We start from the raw sequence: 17,174 nt of genomic DNA, 5'->3' as shown, positions 1-17,174 counted from the left end.
GGTTTCGGCGGTCGCCCCCAGTCCCCAGTCTAGCTGCCGCATTCTAGTTGTAGTTTCCGAGTCACCTTGAAATACTAATATATATATATATATATATATATATATATATATATATATATAATATTATAATTATATAAATTCAAGCAAAATGTCTTTTGAATTCCCAAGGCATGCTACAATTTTTTTTAGCACCCCTCCTTTTTGGAATTTGATATCTGAAACATTTGACGCGCTGCGACAAGGCAACAGAGGCTGTGTGTGTGTGTGTGTGTGTGTGTGTGTGTGTGTGTGTGTGAGGTCCTTACAAGGGGCTGCCTACGGCCCCCTGATTCACCTTGCGTGACCCTTCCCACCCAGCCCCTCCTGCCCCGAACAGGTGTGGGCTGCCGGACCTCACCGCTTCCAGGAAATGCCGCTCACTGTGATATTCTGGCCGCAGCTGCCCGCTTCCTTTAATGGTCAACTGAGCCAGCTGCTCTCTCGCTCTCCTAAAGGCCACGTCCCCCTTTCTAAATCCCAGCGTGGCAGGGACCCAAAGATCTCTAGGGGCGGAGAGGGAGGGAGAGAGGCAGCCTCTGCGCCGACAGAGGGCGGCACCCTGACTCGCCTTCCCGTCATCTCTGCAGAAATCGGGGCAGGGAAGCGGTGACTAGTGGCTAGAGCAAAACGGAAGCTGGCCTCAGTGGCGTAGCGTGGGGGGTGCAGGGGAGGCCGGCCGCACCGGGCGCAACACCTGGGGTTAGGGCAAATCCGCGGGTTAGGGGGCGCAAATCCACGGGTTAGGGGGCGCAAATTATTTGCCTTGCCCCGGGTGCTGACAACCCACGCTACGCCACTGGCTGGCCTGTGTGTGTGTGTTTGTTGCATTCATATCCCACCTCAGCTGGAAGTATCAAATATTACACGAAAATACATTTAAATTCTAAATTATCATAAATTATAAAACAGTCATAAATTATAAAACAGCGTTATATAACATTTGGTTCCTACCTAATTTTTAAAGGGTCGTGTAAGTTTGAAGACTTTCAGATAAATATATCCTGTTATTTTCAACGTAAAGTCAGGTCAATCCTTTATTAGGCATAGCAAACCACACATTATCAAACAAACACCGTATACAAACTGTGCAAAATACGGATTCAGCATAACAAGGTTTGTCCCAGTCAGATCTTCAACTCCAAAGAAAATCAATTTGCGACTTCCGGTTTGGATCGCGGACAGTGAGGAAGCGCGGAGAAGCCTCTGGAAGGCTTTTCCGAGCAACACGGGGGCTCGGGGGCGACGCAAAGGCACTGCGACCCCCAAAATCTCAATTTGCGTAAATAATACAATATAACACTACCACATCACCAATCAATTACGAACCACTAAATCTCTTTATAATGGCCCAGTCTTTCTACATGCACAGCACTCAAAAATTCAGCCACTATTATTTTCTACGTTTCTCGGGTACAACAACTGAAAATGATCAGTATTAATAATAATTACATGGTGTGGTTTTTTTCTTGGTATATTTAATAACAAGAACTCCAACTCATTTAAGGGGCAGGTTGGCAGAGGCCTTTGACCTTCCCGCTTTCTGAGTGAACACATTTCTTTTCCTTTTGCAGGAGCTGCCTGGGATCCCGCGATCCGTACTGCGTTTGGCTGAGCACGGGGGCCTGCGTTGCGTTCAGCAGCGAGATCAGGTGAGGTGGTTTGGGAGGCGGCCATCCCTGTTCTTACAAAGCAGGTGGGCAAGGACCATAGCTGTCAATTTGCAGATTTGAAAATAAGGGACCAGCAGCCTCGAAAATAAGGAATCAGCAGCCAAAATAAGGGATTTTCAGAGAACAGGTAGGTTCACCTTCTGGGCCCCTCCGAGCCAAAGGCAGAAAGCCCAGCCAGCAGCCAAACGAAGCCTCAAGCGGTGGTTCCCACAGCGCAGCAACCCGGCAAAGGGGATGCAGCAAGGAAAACCACCATCACCTCTCCGCTGGGAAGCGCTGAGCAAAAGCGAGTCCCCAGGCAATGCGGCCGATTTGATCGGCACAAGGCATGCAAGCTCCACCCCCCAGTCGTTCTCAGACTCCTTATTGAGTGAGCAACGCAGCCAAGCAACACAGTTGGAGCCTCCCTCCTCCCTGGCCGGCAGGGAGGGAGAGAGAGAAGCTGCTTCCTTTGAAACCCGGGAAATTTAAGGGACATCATCAATAAGGGACAGCAGCGGGACACGGCGCTGGGATAAGGGAGTTTCCCACCAAATAAGGGACGGTTGACAGCTATGGCAAGGAGCTTTGGCCCTCTAAAAGTTTTCCCTGTATTGCCCCACTTTCTCTCTCTTTTTCTGCTACCCCTCTTCCTCTCTCTCCTCCTCCTTTTCTAACACCTCCCTTTTCTTACTCTTCCCGATACCCCTTTCCTTCCTTCCTTCCTTCCTTCCTTCCTTCCTTCCTTCCTTCCTTCCTTTCTTTCTTTCTTTCCTCACTCTTTCTGACACCCCCTTTTCCTTTGTATTTGTTTTGTTTTTGTTTCCATTTTATTTATTTATTAGCGTTCTTATGTTACATATGCATACATTGTCGTATTACATTACAGGACTCATTATAATATAATTTCCAACATGTATACAAAGTTTATATACAAAATTTATATACCTAAAGAAAGACAAAACAAAGACAAAAAGCTATTCCAAAATCATATATGTACCAACACTTTGGACATCCTGTCAATCCCGTTGTATATTCCTTTTTACAAATGAATGTACTCTTATTATTGTATATTTCTTTACATTTTATCTAATACATTCCCATATCAATATATACCCTTAATCTTATTTCTCAATTTCTCTCCAACGTCAATCGAATGCTAGCATAGATAGCGAACCTTTACTGTATTTTTGAACATATATCTTATATCTATCCCTCTGACACCCCTTTTCCTTTCGTTCCTTCCTTTTCTAACATCCTGTTTTCTCATTCTTTCTTTGGCTTCCGACTCCCTCTTTCCTCTTTCTTACACTGTCTTCCACTCCTGTCTTCCACTGCCTCCCGCAGTTTGGTCATACTCATGCTGGTAGCTTCGAGAACACTGTCCCACCATCTCGTCCTCTGTCATCCCCTTCTCCTTGTGCCCTCCATCTTTCCCAGCATCAGGGTCTTTTCCAGGGAGTCTTCTCTTCTCCTGAGGTGGCCAAAGTCTTGGAGCCTCAGCTTCAGGATCTGTCCTTCCAGTGAGCACTCAGGGCTCATTTCCTTCAGAATGGATCGGTTTGATCTTCTTGCAGTCCATGCTTCTTGCAGTCCACTCAAGAGTCTCCTCCAGCACCATAATTCAAAAGCATCAATTCTTCGGCGATCAGCCTTCTTTATTTTTTTTTTTTATAATAATTTTTATTGGGTTTTTACATTTTATAACAACAGACACACACACAAAGACAAAAACACACAGATACAATTTCATACCCTAATTTTCTTTACCCACTTTCATTGACTTCCCCCCACCCCCTCCTCTTACATCCCAGTTCCAATAATTAATTCAGCAAGTTCTTACCTAACCTCTTAAACATATTCATATTGCTTTTAAAAATTTAATTCTTTTTGTTTATCTATATTCAACTTATCCAATTCTCTTATAATCATTAATTTCTTTTTTTTTTAAGGTCGATCTAACTTCCCTTCCACAAATTTTTCCCTTTATTATATTAATTATAGGTCACATTGACCAAATAAACAAATCATAACATTTTATAGTTCTATTCTCTCTCCCCCCCCGCCCCGGTTTCTGTCCCTTCCCAAACAAATGTCCAAAAAACAAACAAAAAATAGTTCTTAGCCCGGATTCCTCACGTCCGAGGCGTCTGATTCTCTGTCAGTCCCTCTCTGCCAACTATATTGGTAGTCCTCTTTGTTGGTCCTAAGACCCCGAAGGAGTTCAGTCAGAGTCACATCATATTTTCTTTCATCCAGAATGTTTAAAAGATCAGCCTTCTTTATGGTCCAGCTCTCACTTCCATACATCACTACTGGGAAAACCAGAGCTTTTACTATACGGACCTTTGTCGGCAAGGTGATGTCTCTGCTTTTTAAGATGCTGTCTAGGTTTGCCATTCCTTTTCTCCCAAGAAGCAGGCGTCTTTTAATTTCGTGGCTGCTGTCACCATCTGCAGTGATCATGGAGCCCAAGAAAGTAAAATCTCTCACTGCCTCCATTTCTTCCCCTTCTATTTGCCAGGAGGTGAACCTATTTAGATATGTCAGGACCGCACATTTTAATACGTAATTTCGTTTTACAATGTACATTTCAACTACTGGTTACATTTATAATTTGCTTTTGGGTGAACTTGTTTCTGACTCTTATCAATCATCTTAATGAATGTTTTATGATCGCCTTAATGTATATTTCATATTTTGCGCAAGCCGCTTAGAAGTTTTTACGATTCAGTGGCCTTACACATTCTGTTAAATAAATAAGGGCTGTAAAAGCATCTTATTTCTCTCAATTGGACCAAATTCCTCCTGAAGAGATGCTCTTCCAGCTGACAGATGCATTTTCTTAAGGGTTTTTTAAAAATACTGTATATACTTTTGCTTTTTTCCCTCCTGCATTTAATGATTTAATGTAGCTGGATGTACATGCAAGTTTGCTGTTCCCTCTGATGCAAACCATTTTGAATGTACACAGGGGAAAGCAGGCTACGTAAAGATTTATTTAACAGATAAAGCCAAGTTCCTCCTCACTTCTTCTACCCCCACCCCCACCCCCACTTTTGGATCTGATGGTGCTTCCTAGAAACCCCAAGACCACCCCCCCCCCGCCCGGTCAGTTTGAGCATCCTCAACTGTCTCTGCCCCAGCATCCTTTCTGCCTCACCATGAGGACTAGAAACCTGACTTTCTGTTGCTTGGAAACAATGAACCAAAGGGGCCTTTTGGGTCACTGAAGGACTTGACTGATTTTGCGAATACCTTCTTTTCGCCCTTCACCCCAAATCCCATCCCTCCTCCCTCTCTCCGCAAACCCCCAGCCCCCCACAATGCTCCATTTTCTAAATATTCTCCTTGACCCACAGCCATCCCATGCCAGCATGTTTCCTCAAACATCTCTGACTGGCGAAGGAAGGGAACAGGAGGGTGAATTGACTGGCTCTTTGGGGGCTCGTAACTTGTCGGGTTCTGCTTTCTTTAATTTCCCACCTCGTGTTTTTTTTTTCCCTGAGTGCCAGCCAATTGATTAATTAGCGGAGGATTTAATCAAGCCGGCAGGCTCCGTTTTAATGAGATTTCTCTCTTCCACCCTTGTCTCTCTCACTCCCCCACCTCCATCCACAGAGGCGGCTTTGAGCAAGACGTCGAAGGCTCCGTCAAGTACGTGGGGAACTGCCAAGGTGAGAGTCTTCTGGGGGCAAGGGGGTCTTTTTCTCAGCCAGGAAGCCACATTGCTGTTTTCGCGCGGAGAACCGGCGCTTGCTCCGAGTTCCGATCCTGTTATAAAACTCACTGAGCCGAACGAAAATGGCTGGGCGTGTGTCCTTTTCCTGTTGCTCGCGCACAGAAACATCGGCTCCCTTGGCGGGCGTCTGAAAAGCTGTTTTGTGTAGGAAATAACGGCTCATCCCCTAAAGAGGGTTTTTCTCCCTTTTTGCCTTGAGTTGGCAGCACTCCAGATTTCTCCACTAAGCCCATTGAGTCTTTCCGAGACGTTGACCACCGAGTCAGCTTGTTTTTGCCTCTCCAGCCCTTTTCGCCAATTCCCGAGGGCCACACCCCCTTCCAAGCAACTGTCCCGAGGGCCACATTCTGGGGCGGACGGGGCCAGAAGCACAGCGGACTCGTTTCTTGGCGAGAGGCACTATCTTGGGTTCAAGGGCAGAGAAGACACTCAAGGCACGAAATAGGGGCCATGAGTAGTTGTGGAGGCTTCCAAGGGCCAGATGGAGAGACCTGGAGGGCCAGGGCTGATGTTTCTACCCACAAGCAAATGGCTTCTTCCTTTCCAGATTGCTCCATGCTTAGCTGCCTAGGTGCACCCTGTTCCTCTGCCTTTATCCCCGACCCAGTCTCTTGTCTCCCCCTTCGCTTTTTAGATGTTGTAACGGCCCCCGGGAACCGCGATGGCACCAGCGACTCTGCATATGGTCAGTACGTCCGTCTCCCCTCTCTCCCTCCTTCCCCAAGCTCATCGTCCTTCCTACCCCTCCAGTCTCCTTCTGCCGCTTATTCCGCCCCCCCAGAAATCAATCACGCTCTAGCGGTGGCATAGAGGTCAGCCTTGTCAACACTCAAAAGCCCGTCTTGGCCATTGAGGTTCAAATGGGGGAAGGCCGCCATATTGGACGGGACAATCATGGCGGTTCAACATTGGATTTGTTGGGTTAGAGCCAGCTCAGCTCTGTTGCTAGTGGAGGCGTTGAAATTAATAGACCTGCTTTAGCCATGTCTGTCAATTTCAACACATCTGCACTAAGCAGGACCAAGCCATTGGATCTTGGGATCCTCCGCGTTGATGTCCAATCGGAGGCGCCATCTTGAGAGGATCCAGTCAGCTTCCAGTGGTTTTTTGTTTTGTTTTGTTTTTTTAGCAAAAAGGCTACTGGTATGTGAACTGATGACAGGATGTTCCTATTTTCTCCATCGCAAGGGTCTCAAAAGACCCCTTGGGACAAAGCCGCCTCCGTTCAAGGCCTTTCCCAGTTGCCACGGTTACCAGCCTCCTGTTGCTTAGGCCCAAGGTGGCTGCCGGCCAAGTCCATTGAAGGTTTATTCTCTTAAAACAGGGGCAAACTCTTTCCTCAAAAGCAACAGGAGGAGGAGGAGGAAGAGTGAAACCCCATACCCTCCACTTCTGTTGTCTGGGGAATGTGGGAATTCCCACAAACTGATTTTCAAAACTAACAAGGAAGAAATCACTGCTCACTTCCTGTCATGTCAAACGCCATTTCCTCATCCATCCCACCAACATCCCACTCCCATCATTTACTGCAGGGGTGGGCAAAAGGTCTTGTTACGGTTAACCAACCCCCTGCCGCTCTCTTTGAATTATTTCCAGAGACTGTGTATGAAACCCACTCTCCCCTTTATGGCTTTTGAGAGGGATGGTCTCCGTGCGAACCAAGAAACCTTTCCCTTTTTTTATGTGTGTGTGTCATTCTCCCAGGGCAGAATTTGACCCTCCCTTAACAAACGCAGCTGCGGTTTTTATGTCGAGCCCGAAGGGTTGAAACCGAACCAACTCTGGGCCACGCTCATGCTGTGCCATTTAAAGCTCTATAATGCAACTTTGAACAGTCATGGCTTCTCCCAAAGGATTCTGGGAACGGGTCGTCTGATAAGGGTGCTGAGACCCCTGTTTGCCCTCGCAGAGCTACGGTTCCCAAGGTTCCCCATGAAGAGGGATTGGCCATTAAACCACTCTGAGAATCGTAGTTCTGGGGGGGGGATACGGGGGAGGGGGGTCCTTCTTCCACCTCTCGGCACCCTAAACATACTACAGTTCCCATAATTCTTTGGTCGGGGAGTCATGACCGTTCAAAGCGAGATCCATGGTGGAAACGTGGCTTCTGTTTATTTGATGAGGGAGCAATTTCTGCAACTTCAGCCATGGTCCTCCTAGATCTTCAGCCATGGTCCTCTCAATAATCCCAAGGCTGAGGGGAGACCAATAGCAACTTGATTTCCGCAGGCTGCCTCTACTCTAAGCGAAGGGTTTTTTCAGAGGGGTAAAAGATGCCAAAGTCAAGGATGGAACGGATACGGGGGGCCTCTAAATATCTCCCCTCAATCCTTTCCTTAACACTTACGTAACTTAAAATAGGATGGGTTGGTGATGTCACCTAAGTGCCCCATATCTCAGAACCTTTTAAAAAAGCGTATTTTCCCCTCTTATCTCATATTTGAGCTTGTAGGGTAGAAAAGACCTTTTCATACACACACAAGCACACCTTCTAGTTAAATAAGTAAGTCCAGGGCATACAAAACCCAGGTGTCTGGGGAAAACGGGACCCAGACGTCCGGGGAGTGAGGAACCCAGACACCTGGGGAATACAGGACCCAGACATCCGGGGTGTGAGGAACTCAGACACCTGGGGAATACGGGACCCAGGTGTCTGCAGGATTGAGGAACCCAGACACCTGGGGGATATAGGACCCAGGCGTCCGGGGTGTGAGGAACCCAGACACCTGGGGAATATGGGACCCAGGCATTCGGCGAGTGAGGAACTCAGACACTTGGGGAATACAGGACCCAGGCATCCGGGGGGTGAGGAACCCAGACACCTGGGGAATACAGGACCCAGGGGTCCGGGCTGTGCAGAACCCAGGCGTCCTGGCATGCCGGCAAGCACACACTCCAGAGCTTAGACGGGCGAGCAGCTCTGCACAGGCAATCATCTCCCCGCAGGAGGCCCTGCTTCCCTGCCCTCCCCACCTCACCCCCTGAGTCCAGCTCCCCCAAGCAAGAGAGCTCCAGAGCCAATCCGACGCCTGGAAGGAAATTAAAACCGAAGCGACTCCATTAATTACCCAGCAGGGGAGAAATCTCTTGATTTAATGCGTGGGGGGAGGAAGGAGCAGGAAGAAGGAGGAACAGGAGGCTGTTGTGTTCTGTGAGCATCTTTTACGGGGGAGGAGGGCAAAATTTGGGGGTGCGCACATATTTCCTAGCCCCTCTCAAGCCTCCCCTTTCTCCTGACCTGAGACGGGTCCTTCTCCGGGCTCGTCTTCGATCTCAGTCCTGCTCAGAGTAGACCCATTGAAATGCAACAGACACGGTTGACTTAGGTCTGCTCTGAGTAGGGCTCCGGGGTCAGCTGAAGGTGATTTTTTAGGGGGGGTGGTCTTCTGGAGCAGCAGCCCCCCCCCTTCCTCCCCGCTTCTTATCCCTGTCTCGCTGCAAATCTTGGCCGCTTCCACTCGCCACTTCCTGCGAGGACTGTGGGGCCGGCGGGGGACGTGGGGGGGGGGAACACGTGTCTGGGATTCATTAGGCAACTTGGCTGGCTCGGCATTTGGGGGGGGCGGCTGACACGCAAGCAGACGGAGGCTCTGCGGATTGCAAAACAGTTGCACAAACTCTGCCGATCAGGGTTGGGGGGGGGGGCTTTTTAACCTTCTCTTAATCGCCTACATAAAGCCCAGGACACATAACATTTTGCGGGTGGAGAGAGACACATGGGGATATTTTTTGGGTGATATCTGACTAAGGCCGTATTCACAGCCTACGTTTAAAGCACAATAATTCCACGTTCAACCATGATGGCTTCCCCTATAGAATTCTGGGAGCTGCAGTTTGTTGAGGGTGCAGAGAGACTCCTATTTCCCCTCCCGGCGCTACAATTCCCAGCGCGATCCCTCTTCCAGGGGAATCACTAAACCCCTCTGGGATCTGTAGCGCCGGGAGGGGAAATAGGGGTCTCTCTGCACCCTCAACAAACTGCAGCTCCCAGAATTCTCTGGGGGAGGCCCTGGCCATTTAAAGCAGCGGTTCTCGACCTGTGGGTCCCCAGATGTTGTTGGACTACAACTCCCATCATCCCTGAGCTCTGGCCTTGCTAGCTAGGGGGGATGGGAGTTGTAGTTCAACAACATCTGGGGACCCATAGGTTGAGAAAGGCTTATTTAAAGCCATATCACAGTGCCTTTAAACATAGGGCGTGTGCCCTACTCAGAGTAGACCCACTGGAATGAATGGAACTTAGTCGTGTTGATTTATTTTCAGTGGGGCTCCTCTCAGCGACACTACCCAACATTAGTCATGGCCGGAGCAGACTCCATGGAATGAATGAATACAACTAACTTCGGCCCATTCATTTCAGTGGGTTTACTCTGGAGTAGAACTGAGTTGGGTACCAACCAACCCTTTCAGAACGGTTTCCCCATATGTCTTGGCAGGTGAGGGATAAAAGCTCTTTCCACACCTGATCCCTATGAGTTACTCTGCGCAAAAAGAACAGCTTTTGAGCTCTCAGCCTGCCAACTACGGAAGTCTAGAAATCCTTGCTGGTGGCACAAACCAAAGGAGTGGCTTGAATATGTATTTTTCCGTGTATGAGACTATATTCCCCCCCAAAAAATATTAAAGTTTAAAATTGGAGGTTGCCTTATACAGTACACGGAATGTTGCATTTATTTATTTCTTAATTTGGGGCTAAAAAAAAAATAGGGGCCGTCTTATACATGGGGGCGTCTTATACACAGAAAAATACGGTGTGTGTTTTTGAGGGAACCTCGGAACTGATCCCCTGCATAAGAGGTGATTGTACGGTGTTTGCGAAGATCTTTCCTGGGTCCGCAGCCTTCACTGTGGCTCTTCGGGGGGGGCCCTTCTCTCATTACCCCCTAACTGGCCACCCCAAAAAAAATGTCAATATTTTATTGCTTCCTCCTCCTGACACTGTCTTTATCACCGGCAACGCAGGAAAGACGCAGACCTCTGCCGCCGCCACTGCTCTCTCCTCTCCCTTCCCAGAAGCGCCCACCGGGTCTCCTCCCGCTAGCTTGGCTCCCGACGCCCGCCTGGCCCCGGGCGCAGGAGGGCCACGCTCCACCCTCCACGTGGCTGTGAGCAAGCAGGGTAAGAAGGGGCCGATCACCTGACCCCCGACCCTCTCTGCCCGCATGCGCACAAACAGACACATGTGCCGTGTCCCCACAACTCGTCCCCGCAGTATGGCACCCCCCGTGATAACAGCGAGCTGTGCAAGAACCACTAACTTGCGCGGGGAGGGCCTGGCGGCGCGCTGGAATGCAGAGGCATGCGAAACGGTTGCATCGCCGCGTCTTGCACGTCGGGGAGCAGGGGTTGCGCAAGCCGCGCACGGTCGCTGTTAAGTTGTGGGTGAGCATATCAGACGACACAGCGATTCCTCAACAGCTGTTGTTTATTCACAGGCCAGAACAGAACTGAACCGAAGGGTTCAGCCAGCCTGCTTATATAGAGCTCCACTAGAACGCAACAGTAACCATTTTCTGTAACTCTCCAATCACTGAACGTCACTTTCAATTCCCTTATTTGCATATGTGGACCTGAGTGAAAACTATCTACAGTATCCCCCTGCTGGCCCAGGGTGAGAACTTTAGTACATAACAGTCGCCTCTCTCTGAGGTGGGAGGTGCGATTGCGATCACCGGAAGCGAAAGCTTTGTCTCTCTATTATTATTTTTTCCATAATATTTTATTTATGTTTTCTTGGTCTACAAAGGTATGCGTGCAACGTCTCTTTTTTCCAGTTACATTTTCCATAGGTCAGTTTCATTTGTTGAGACATTAGGATGAAAAAAGGGAAGCGGGTGGCGCTGTGGGTTAAACCACAGAGCCTAGGACTTGCCGATCAGAAGGTTGGCAGTTCGAATCCCCGCCACGGGGTGAGCTCCCGTTGCTCGGTCCCTGCTCCTGCCAACCTAGCAGTTCAAAAGCACGTCAAAGTGCAAGTAGATCAATAGGTCCCGCTCCGGCGGGAAGGTAAACGGCGTTTCCGTGCGCTGCTCTGGTTCGCCAGAAGCGGCTTAGTCCTGCTGGCCACATGACCCGGAAGTTGTACGCCGGCTCCCTCGGCCAGTAAAGCGAGATGAGCTCCGCAACCCCAGAGTCGGCCACGACTGGACCTAATGGTCGGGGGTCCTCTTATCTTTAGGAAGAAAAAAGAGGATAAGAGGTGGAGGGGGCCATGATTTGTGGGGGTGGGGTCGGGAGGCGATATTTCTATTTTGCTTAATGTATGTGTGGGTTTTTCTGTTGTCGTCGTTTGTGCAGGTTCTCTCTGCTATTCGCTTGTGTTCCTTTGGCGGCGAGAGAAATTGGGGTTGGCCTCGGGTGCGGTTGCTTGTGTTGAACTTGGTTTTCGTGTGAGAGTGGGGTGGGTGGGTGTTTTTGAGTCAGGTTAGCCATATTGATTCATATGCTGTTGGTGGATTCTTGTCGTTGTCTTGTTGGGCTTGTATGTGATGAAGGGGAGCCATACCGGGGTGAAGGTAAAAAGGTAAAGGGACCCCTGACCATTAGGTCCACCTTTAACAAAGGACATCTCCCAGAACTCTTGGGGGGGGGGAGCGGTGCCCATTTAACGTGGTATTGTAGTGCTTTAGATGTACGGCTTCAGCATAGCCCTAATAATATATACACATTTCTTGAGGAGTGTTCCCTGAAAATTCATTTCCCACCTATATTATTTTCATTGAATATATGTGCTTTTAATTATGCACACTTTTCCCTAGCTTGCACCCCTTTCTTAACACGAGTTTGTAAAATCCAGGTGCAGCTTAAGTGAGGTTTGCTTTAAAGTGCAAGCCGGAGCGAATTCCTTCTCAAGCCTCTAGGTTCAGCTCAGTTGTGAGATTCAGCTGGCATGGGGAGGCTTTGAATGAGTCCAGTCTGCAGTCTTCCCATCTGTAAATAATAATAATAATAACAACAACAACAATAATACAGTGGTACCTCTGGTTTTGAACAGGATCCATTCCGGAGCTCCATTTGCAACATGAGCAGAACACAACCTGTGTCTGCGCATGCGCGGGTCACGATTCGCCACTTCTGTGCATGCATGTGATGTCATTTTGCATGTCTGTGCATGCGCAAGCGGCAAAACCCGGAAGTAACCCTTTCTGGTACTTCCAGGTCGCCGCAGGATGTAACCTGAAAAGATTTAACCTGAAGCAAATGTAACAAGAGGTATGATGAGGATGATGATGATAGTAATTTATTTTATACCCTGCCCACCTGACTGGGTTTCCCCAGCCACTCTGGGCGGCTTCCAACAAAAGATTAAAAATACATTAAATTGTTGAGATTGGTGTGTCCCGCCTCGCAGGGTTGCTGTGTGGTGGGCACTATCGCCTCGCTGGCAGGCAGAGTTTGAGGAGGACTTGATGGGATGGAGAGGAAGAGAACCGCAAGCTTTCTGTGCGTCAGGGTGGGGGAAATAACCCTGATGAAGCAGGAGAGAAAGAACAGAAAAACGGCCCCCAGCGGAAATAGCTCTTAAGAGCTGATCCATTTTGGGAGAATTAGGCGTAATGCGTATTGCAAACACGCTCTCTCCTGAACACAACAAGGCGCATATATATATATATATTTCCGCCCCCACTCCGAAGCAAAATGTGATGAGATGGGGTTTTGGCAGGGGGGACAAAATAGCCCTCAAATTGCAAACAAAATGCCCCCAGACAGCTGCGTAGAAATGAGAGAATTAAGCTGGCAGGGAAGATAAAGGTGTACGAGGGGAGAGAACAGCCGCCAAAAATAAGCTGGATTTTGTTTTTCAATTTAGGGAGAAGCAGGTCTCCTGGGAAAGTGTTTTGTAAGCGTTCTCTCCTGCCAAACCCAAGGCAGAATCTGATTTTGGAATGGTTTCCTCTTCTGAGTCCAGATCCTTCTCTGTACATGCTCAGAGGTTCCCTTCCCACCCAGCAGGGCAGTGGGAGCCATTGCTACGATTATTTGGGTCTATATGTCTCTTCATTTTTGAACCAGAGAAGAATCACAGAGGGTTTGTCTAGCAGAGACTAGATGAGGGTTGCAGTTACCAATATTTAAGGCAGACAGGCAACAAACAAAGGAAGCTCACGTGGTAATCTGCATTTTATAAAATTATAAAGTTATGCATGACACAGAGTGAGTGGCGAGGGGGGGAAAAATTCTCCTGCTCCCTCCAAGCACTGGAACTCGTGGACTTCGGAAGACTCAGGGCAGATAAAAGAAAGGATTTATTCACATGGTGCATAGTTAAATGGCGGAACTCCCTCCCACTTGAAACAGTAATGACCGCCACTATAAAGGGCTTTTTTTTAAAAAAGGATTAAATAAAATGGATTGATCCGTTTGTTGTGAATCTTCAGGCTTCGCCTCTAGCAGAAATATGGCCTTGCTGTATCTCTGCAAGGAGGAAAGGGACCTAGTTCAGCGGCAGAACAGGGGTTCAATCGCCATCCTCTCTGGATGGGCTGAGAATGTCTGAAAACCTAGAGAGCTCCTGCCAGCCAGTGTGGGCTATATTGATCTAGACAGGCCTAAGTGCCTGAGTCAGTATACATTCTGGTAATCCTAAATAAAGCAGAATGGGGGACGGGACACACAGCCTGTAAGGAATTTGGGACATAGCTCATCTTCCTTTATATGTATATATAACAAGAGACATCTCATCGCCTTGTTCCAGCTTTGCCCCTTCGCCATAAATGGCAGCCATTAACTTCTCCCCCAACGCCATGAGGACTAGATCCTTATTTTGGGAAGGCCAAACTGGGTCAGCCAGTTTTAGCTTCTCTCATCCTCGCACCTGCCCACATGTCTGGGTCTTGTGAAAATAGGGCAGCGTTTCTCTGGTTGCCAGGAAAATCCTCGGCTTGGAGGGGTGAGAGCCATACACTCGTCTGACTGAACAGGTCCAGGGGTTTTATGGCATTCGTAAAACAACCCACATGTCTTCAGATGTCTTCTAAACGTCAGATAGTTGTTTATCTCCTTGACATCTGGTGGGAGGGTGTTCCACAGGGCGGGTGCCACCACCGAGAAGGCCCTCTCCTCCTTTCTTGCAAGCCCTATCCTTTGGAGCAGGAGAAAACAAGATGAAGGCCCTTGAAATATTTGAAGATGGCTGTTGTATCTCCTCTCAGACTCCACTTTTCCAGGCTAAACAAACCCAGCTCCTTCAACCGTTCCTCATCCAGCATGGTTTCCAGACCCTTGGAAGCAAAAGCAAATTCTGGCTTGTCAAAACATCTTGACTGCCAGCAGTGCTCCAAGAGCCACTTTCCCTTCTTTGAAACCTCCTGTGGGCCACATTCTGATGGGGGACGGATCCAGAGGCAAAAGGGAGTGGTCCAGTTAATGGAGAGCTTACTTTCCTGCCGCAGGCTAGCTCCTGGTAACGACACACACAAGGTAATAGGCTGTTTTTCACTATGTAACTTCTATTTCAAACACAATTCAACATATAATATCTCACAAAGTGTAATTCCATAGACCAACACATCATGCAAGCAGAACATGTCAAGAGAAATTAAAGCCCAATGGATCGTCTCCTGACCATGTTCTGTTTTCATGCTTTGTTGGTCTATGGAATTACACTTTGTGAGATATAATATGGATTAGGGCCCTCGTATTTACGGGACCGCCTCTCCTGGTCTGCCCCGCAGAGGACCTTAAGGTCCATGAATAACCATAGTTTAGAGGTCCCAGGCCCTAAGGAAGCCAGACTATCCTCCACCAGGGCCAGGGCCTTTTCAGTGATGGCTCCGACCTGGTGGAATGCTCTGTCCCATGAGACCAGGGCCCTGCAGGATTTAACTTCCTTCCGCAGGGCCTGTAAGACAGAGCTATTCCGCCTGGCTTTCAATTTGAACTTACCCTGATCTTTTATTCCTCTTCCTTCCCTCCCCCTCCCCTTTTTATGAAGATTACCCGCTCTGGGATCTCACAGCTAATTCTCCCCTGGTCTCCTCGCTGGCCCAAACAGGACTAATTTAGCCAGCTAGCCCTGGTGATCATCTAATGTTTATTGGATGGATTTCCCCCCCTAAATTGATTTTTGAATTCTGAATTTATTGTTGTTCCTGTTTTATACTGCATTTTATGCTGTTTTTTGTTGCATCAATTAAGTGTTTTAAATTTGTTGTAAGCCGCCCTGAGCCCGGTTTTCTGAACTGAGAAGGGCGGGGTATAAATAATATTTATTTATTTATTATATGTTGAATTGTGTTTGAAATAGAAGTTGCATAGTCAAAAACAGCCTGTTACGTCGTGTGTGTTGTTACCAGGATTGTATTTACGTACCCTAAGGTTTAGCAGTGTTTTGCAGGCTAGCTCTTGCCCACTCTCTGCCTTCCACCCCGGCAGCCCAGAGGCGTTGCTCGGGACGTCCAGGGACGTGTCCCAGAAAGGCAAATGATATTTGGGTTGCAAATAAAGCTGTGGTTGAGAGAGAGAAAGCGAATGGCTTGGATTTAGTAGTTCCAAGGGCCAGGCAGCCCCCCTGAGGCTGCCAAACACTTAGCTCTGGGTTTTGCTCGTTTTATTGACCTGGCGTGCGGATCCAAACACGCAGGCCCCCACGGCACTCAAGGAAACGGGGAATCAGTTAGAGGGGGCCAACCTCTGAACAAAACGAGGGCTTCCTCCTATTCAGAGCAAAGAAAAGCACAGCTACCCACAGAACAGCTTTCAAGGAACGAAACATCAAACCGTTGCACAACCCTGACTGGGGCGGGAAGAGGAAGGCAGGCTTGGCAGAGGCCCGCCGCTAATTAGCTTGCAATCTTCTTGCCAAGGGGCAAACGTGTCTTTTATTTTATTTTTAAAAAGGACGCTCTCCCTTTTTTTTATTTCTGGAGATCAGCTGTTCAGCATTAAACCTTCCGTTCGGCCTGCCTTTGCCAAGGCCGCCAGTTCAGCTGATCTCGTTGGGACGGGTGAACGGGACGGTGTTTGTGTGTGCCGTTTTCAGATGCTCTTCTCGTTCGGCGTTATTTTAATTATTTGACCACACGCCACTTTAAAAAAAACCAAATAAGCTCCCGAACAATGAAATCCTGTGCTGAGGAAAGCGGTTTTCTGCGGCCTGTACAATTACAGTGCTAAACGTGTCCCGCCACCTCTCCAGTTTCCGTTTCCATAGATGCAGCACATCGTTACCCTGTGGAACTGCCTGCCACAGGAAACAGTAATGGCCACCAATTCAGAGGGCTTTGAAAGAGGATTAGATAAATAATGGAGGAGGAAGATGATGAACTACTAGATGGGTGACTGGCTCTTCTTAGATTATGAACTCTCTTCCTCCTCTTTCCAGCCCTTTAAGCCCCTGGCCACTGCCAGATCTTGTAGCCAGAAGTTCCACAGGTTTGTTCCATCCTACTACACATTCCACAATGAAGCCTTTCCCCTTTTTGGCCACTCCTAAATATGCTGCAAAACAGTTTCTCCAAGACGATCCGCAAGTTCTAGTATCCTCTAAGGGAGGGATTTTTCAAAGAGAATTTTGGAGGGTTGCGTCCTGCAAGGGCCCTACTCAGGATAGCCCCATTAAAATTAGCAGGCATGGCAAACAAAGGTCCTTTTTCCATCTCCGCCGTATTAAGCAGTTGGTCCCTTACCTCTCTCGCCCTGATCTGGCCACTGTGATCCATGCGACGGTCACCTCCAGGCTTGATTATTGTAACTCACTCTACGCGGGGCTGCCCTTGAGACTGACCCAGAAACTCCAGCGGGTG

General features: G+C 48.4%; 1 protein-coding gene across 2 annotated transcripts in view; it reads left to right on the top strand.

Annotated features, from left to right (window-relative positions):
* Positions 1-17,174, top strand: part of SEMA6C (semaphorin 6C) — a 131,069-nt gene that overhangs the window by 100,598 nt on the left and 13,297 nt on the right. The window contains exons 15-18 of one of the 2 annotated variants that reach the window (XM_081840873.1): positions 1,611-1,688; positions 5,310-5,365; positions 6,065-6,115; positions 10,393-10,548. In XM_081840873.1, coding sequence (XP_081696999.1) covers positions 1,611-1,688; positions 5,310-5,365; positions 6,065-6,115; positions 10,393-10,548 — 341 coding nt within the window. The remainder of the gene's footprint in view (positions 1-1,610; positions 1,689-5,309; positions 5,366-6,064; positions 6,116-10,392; positions 10,549-17,174) is intronic. The other variant, XM_081840874.1, reaches the window with a different exon arrangement.

The sequence above is a fragment of the Podarcis erhardii genome (assembly GCF_964252035.2).
Source record: "Podarcis erhardii genome assembly, chromosome: 15".
Lineage (NCBI taxonomy): Eukaryota > Metazoa > Chordata > Lepidosauria > Squamata > Lacertidae > Podarcis > Podarcis erhardii.
The sequence above is the reverse complement of the archived record's forward strand: the minus strand, read 5'-3'. Positions and strand labels throughout refer to the sequence as shown.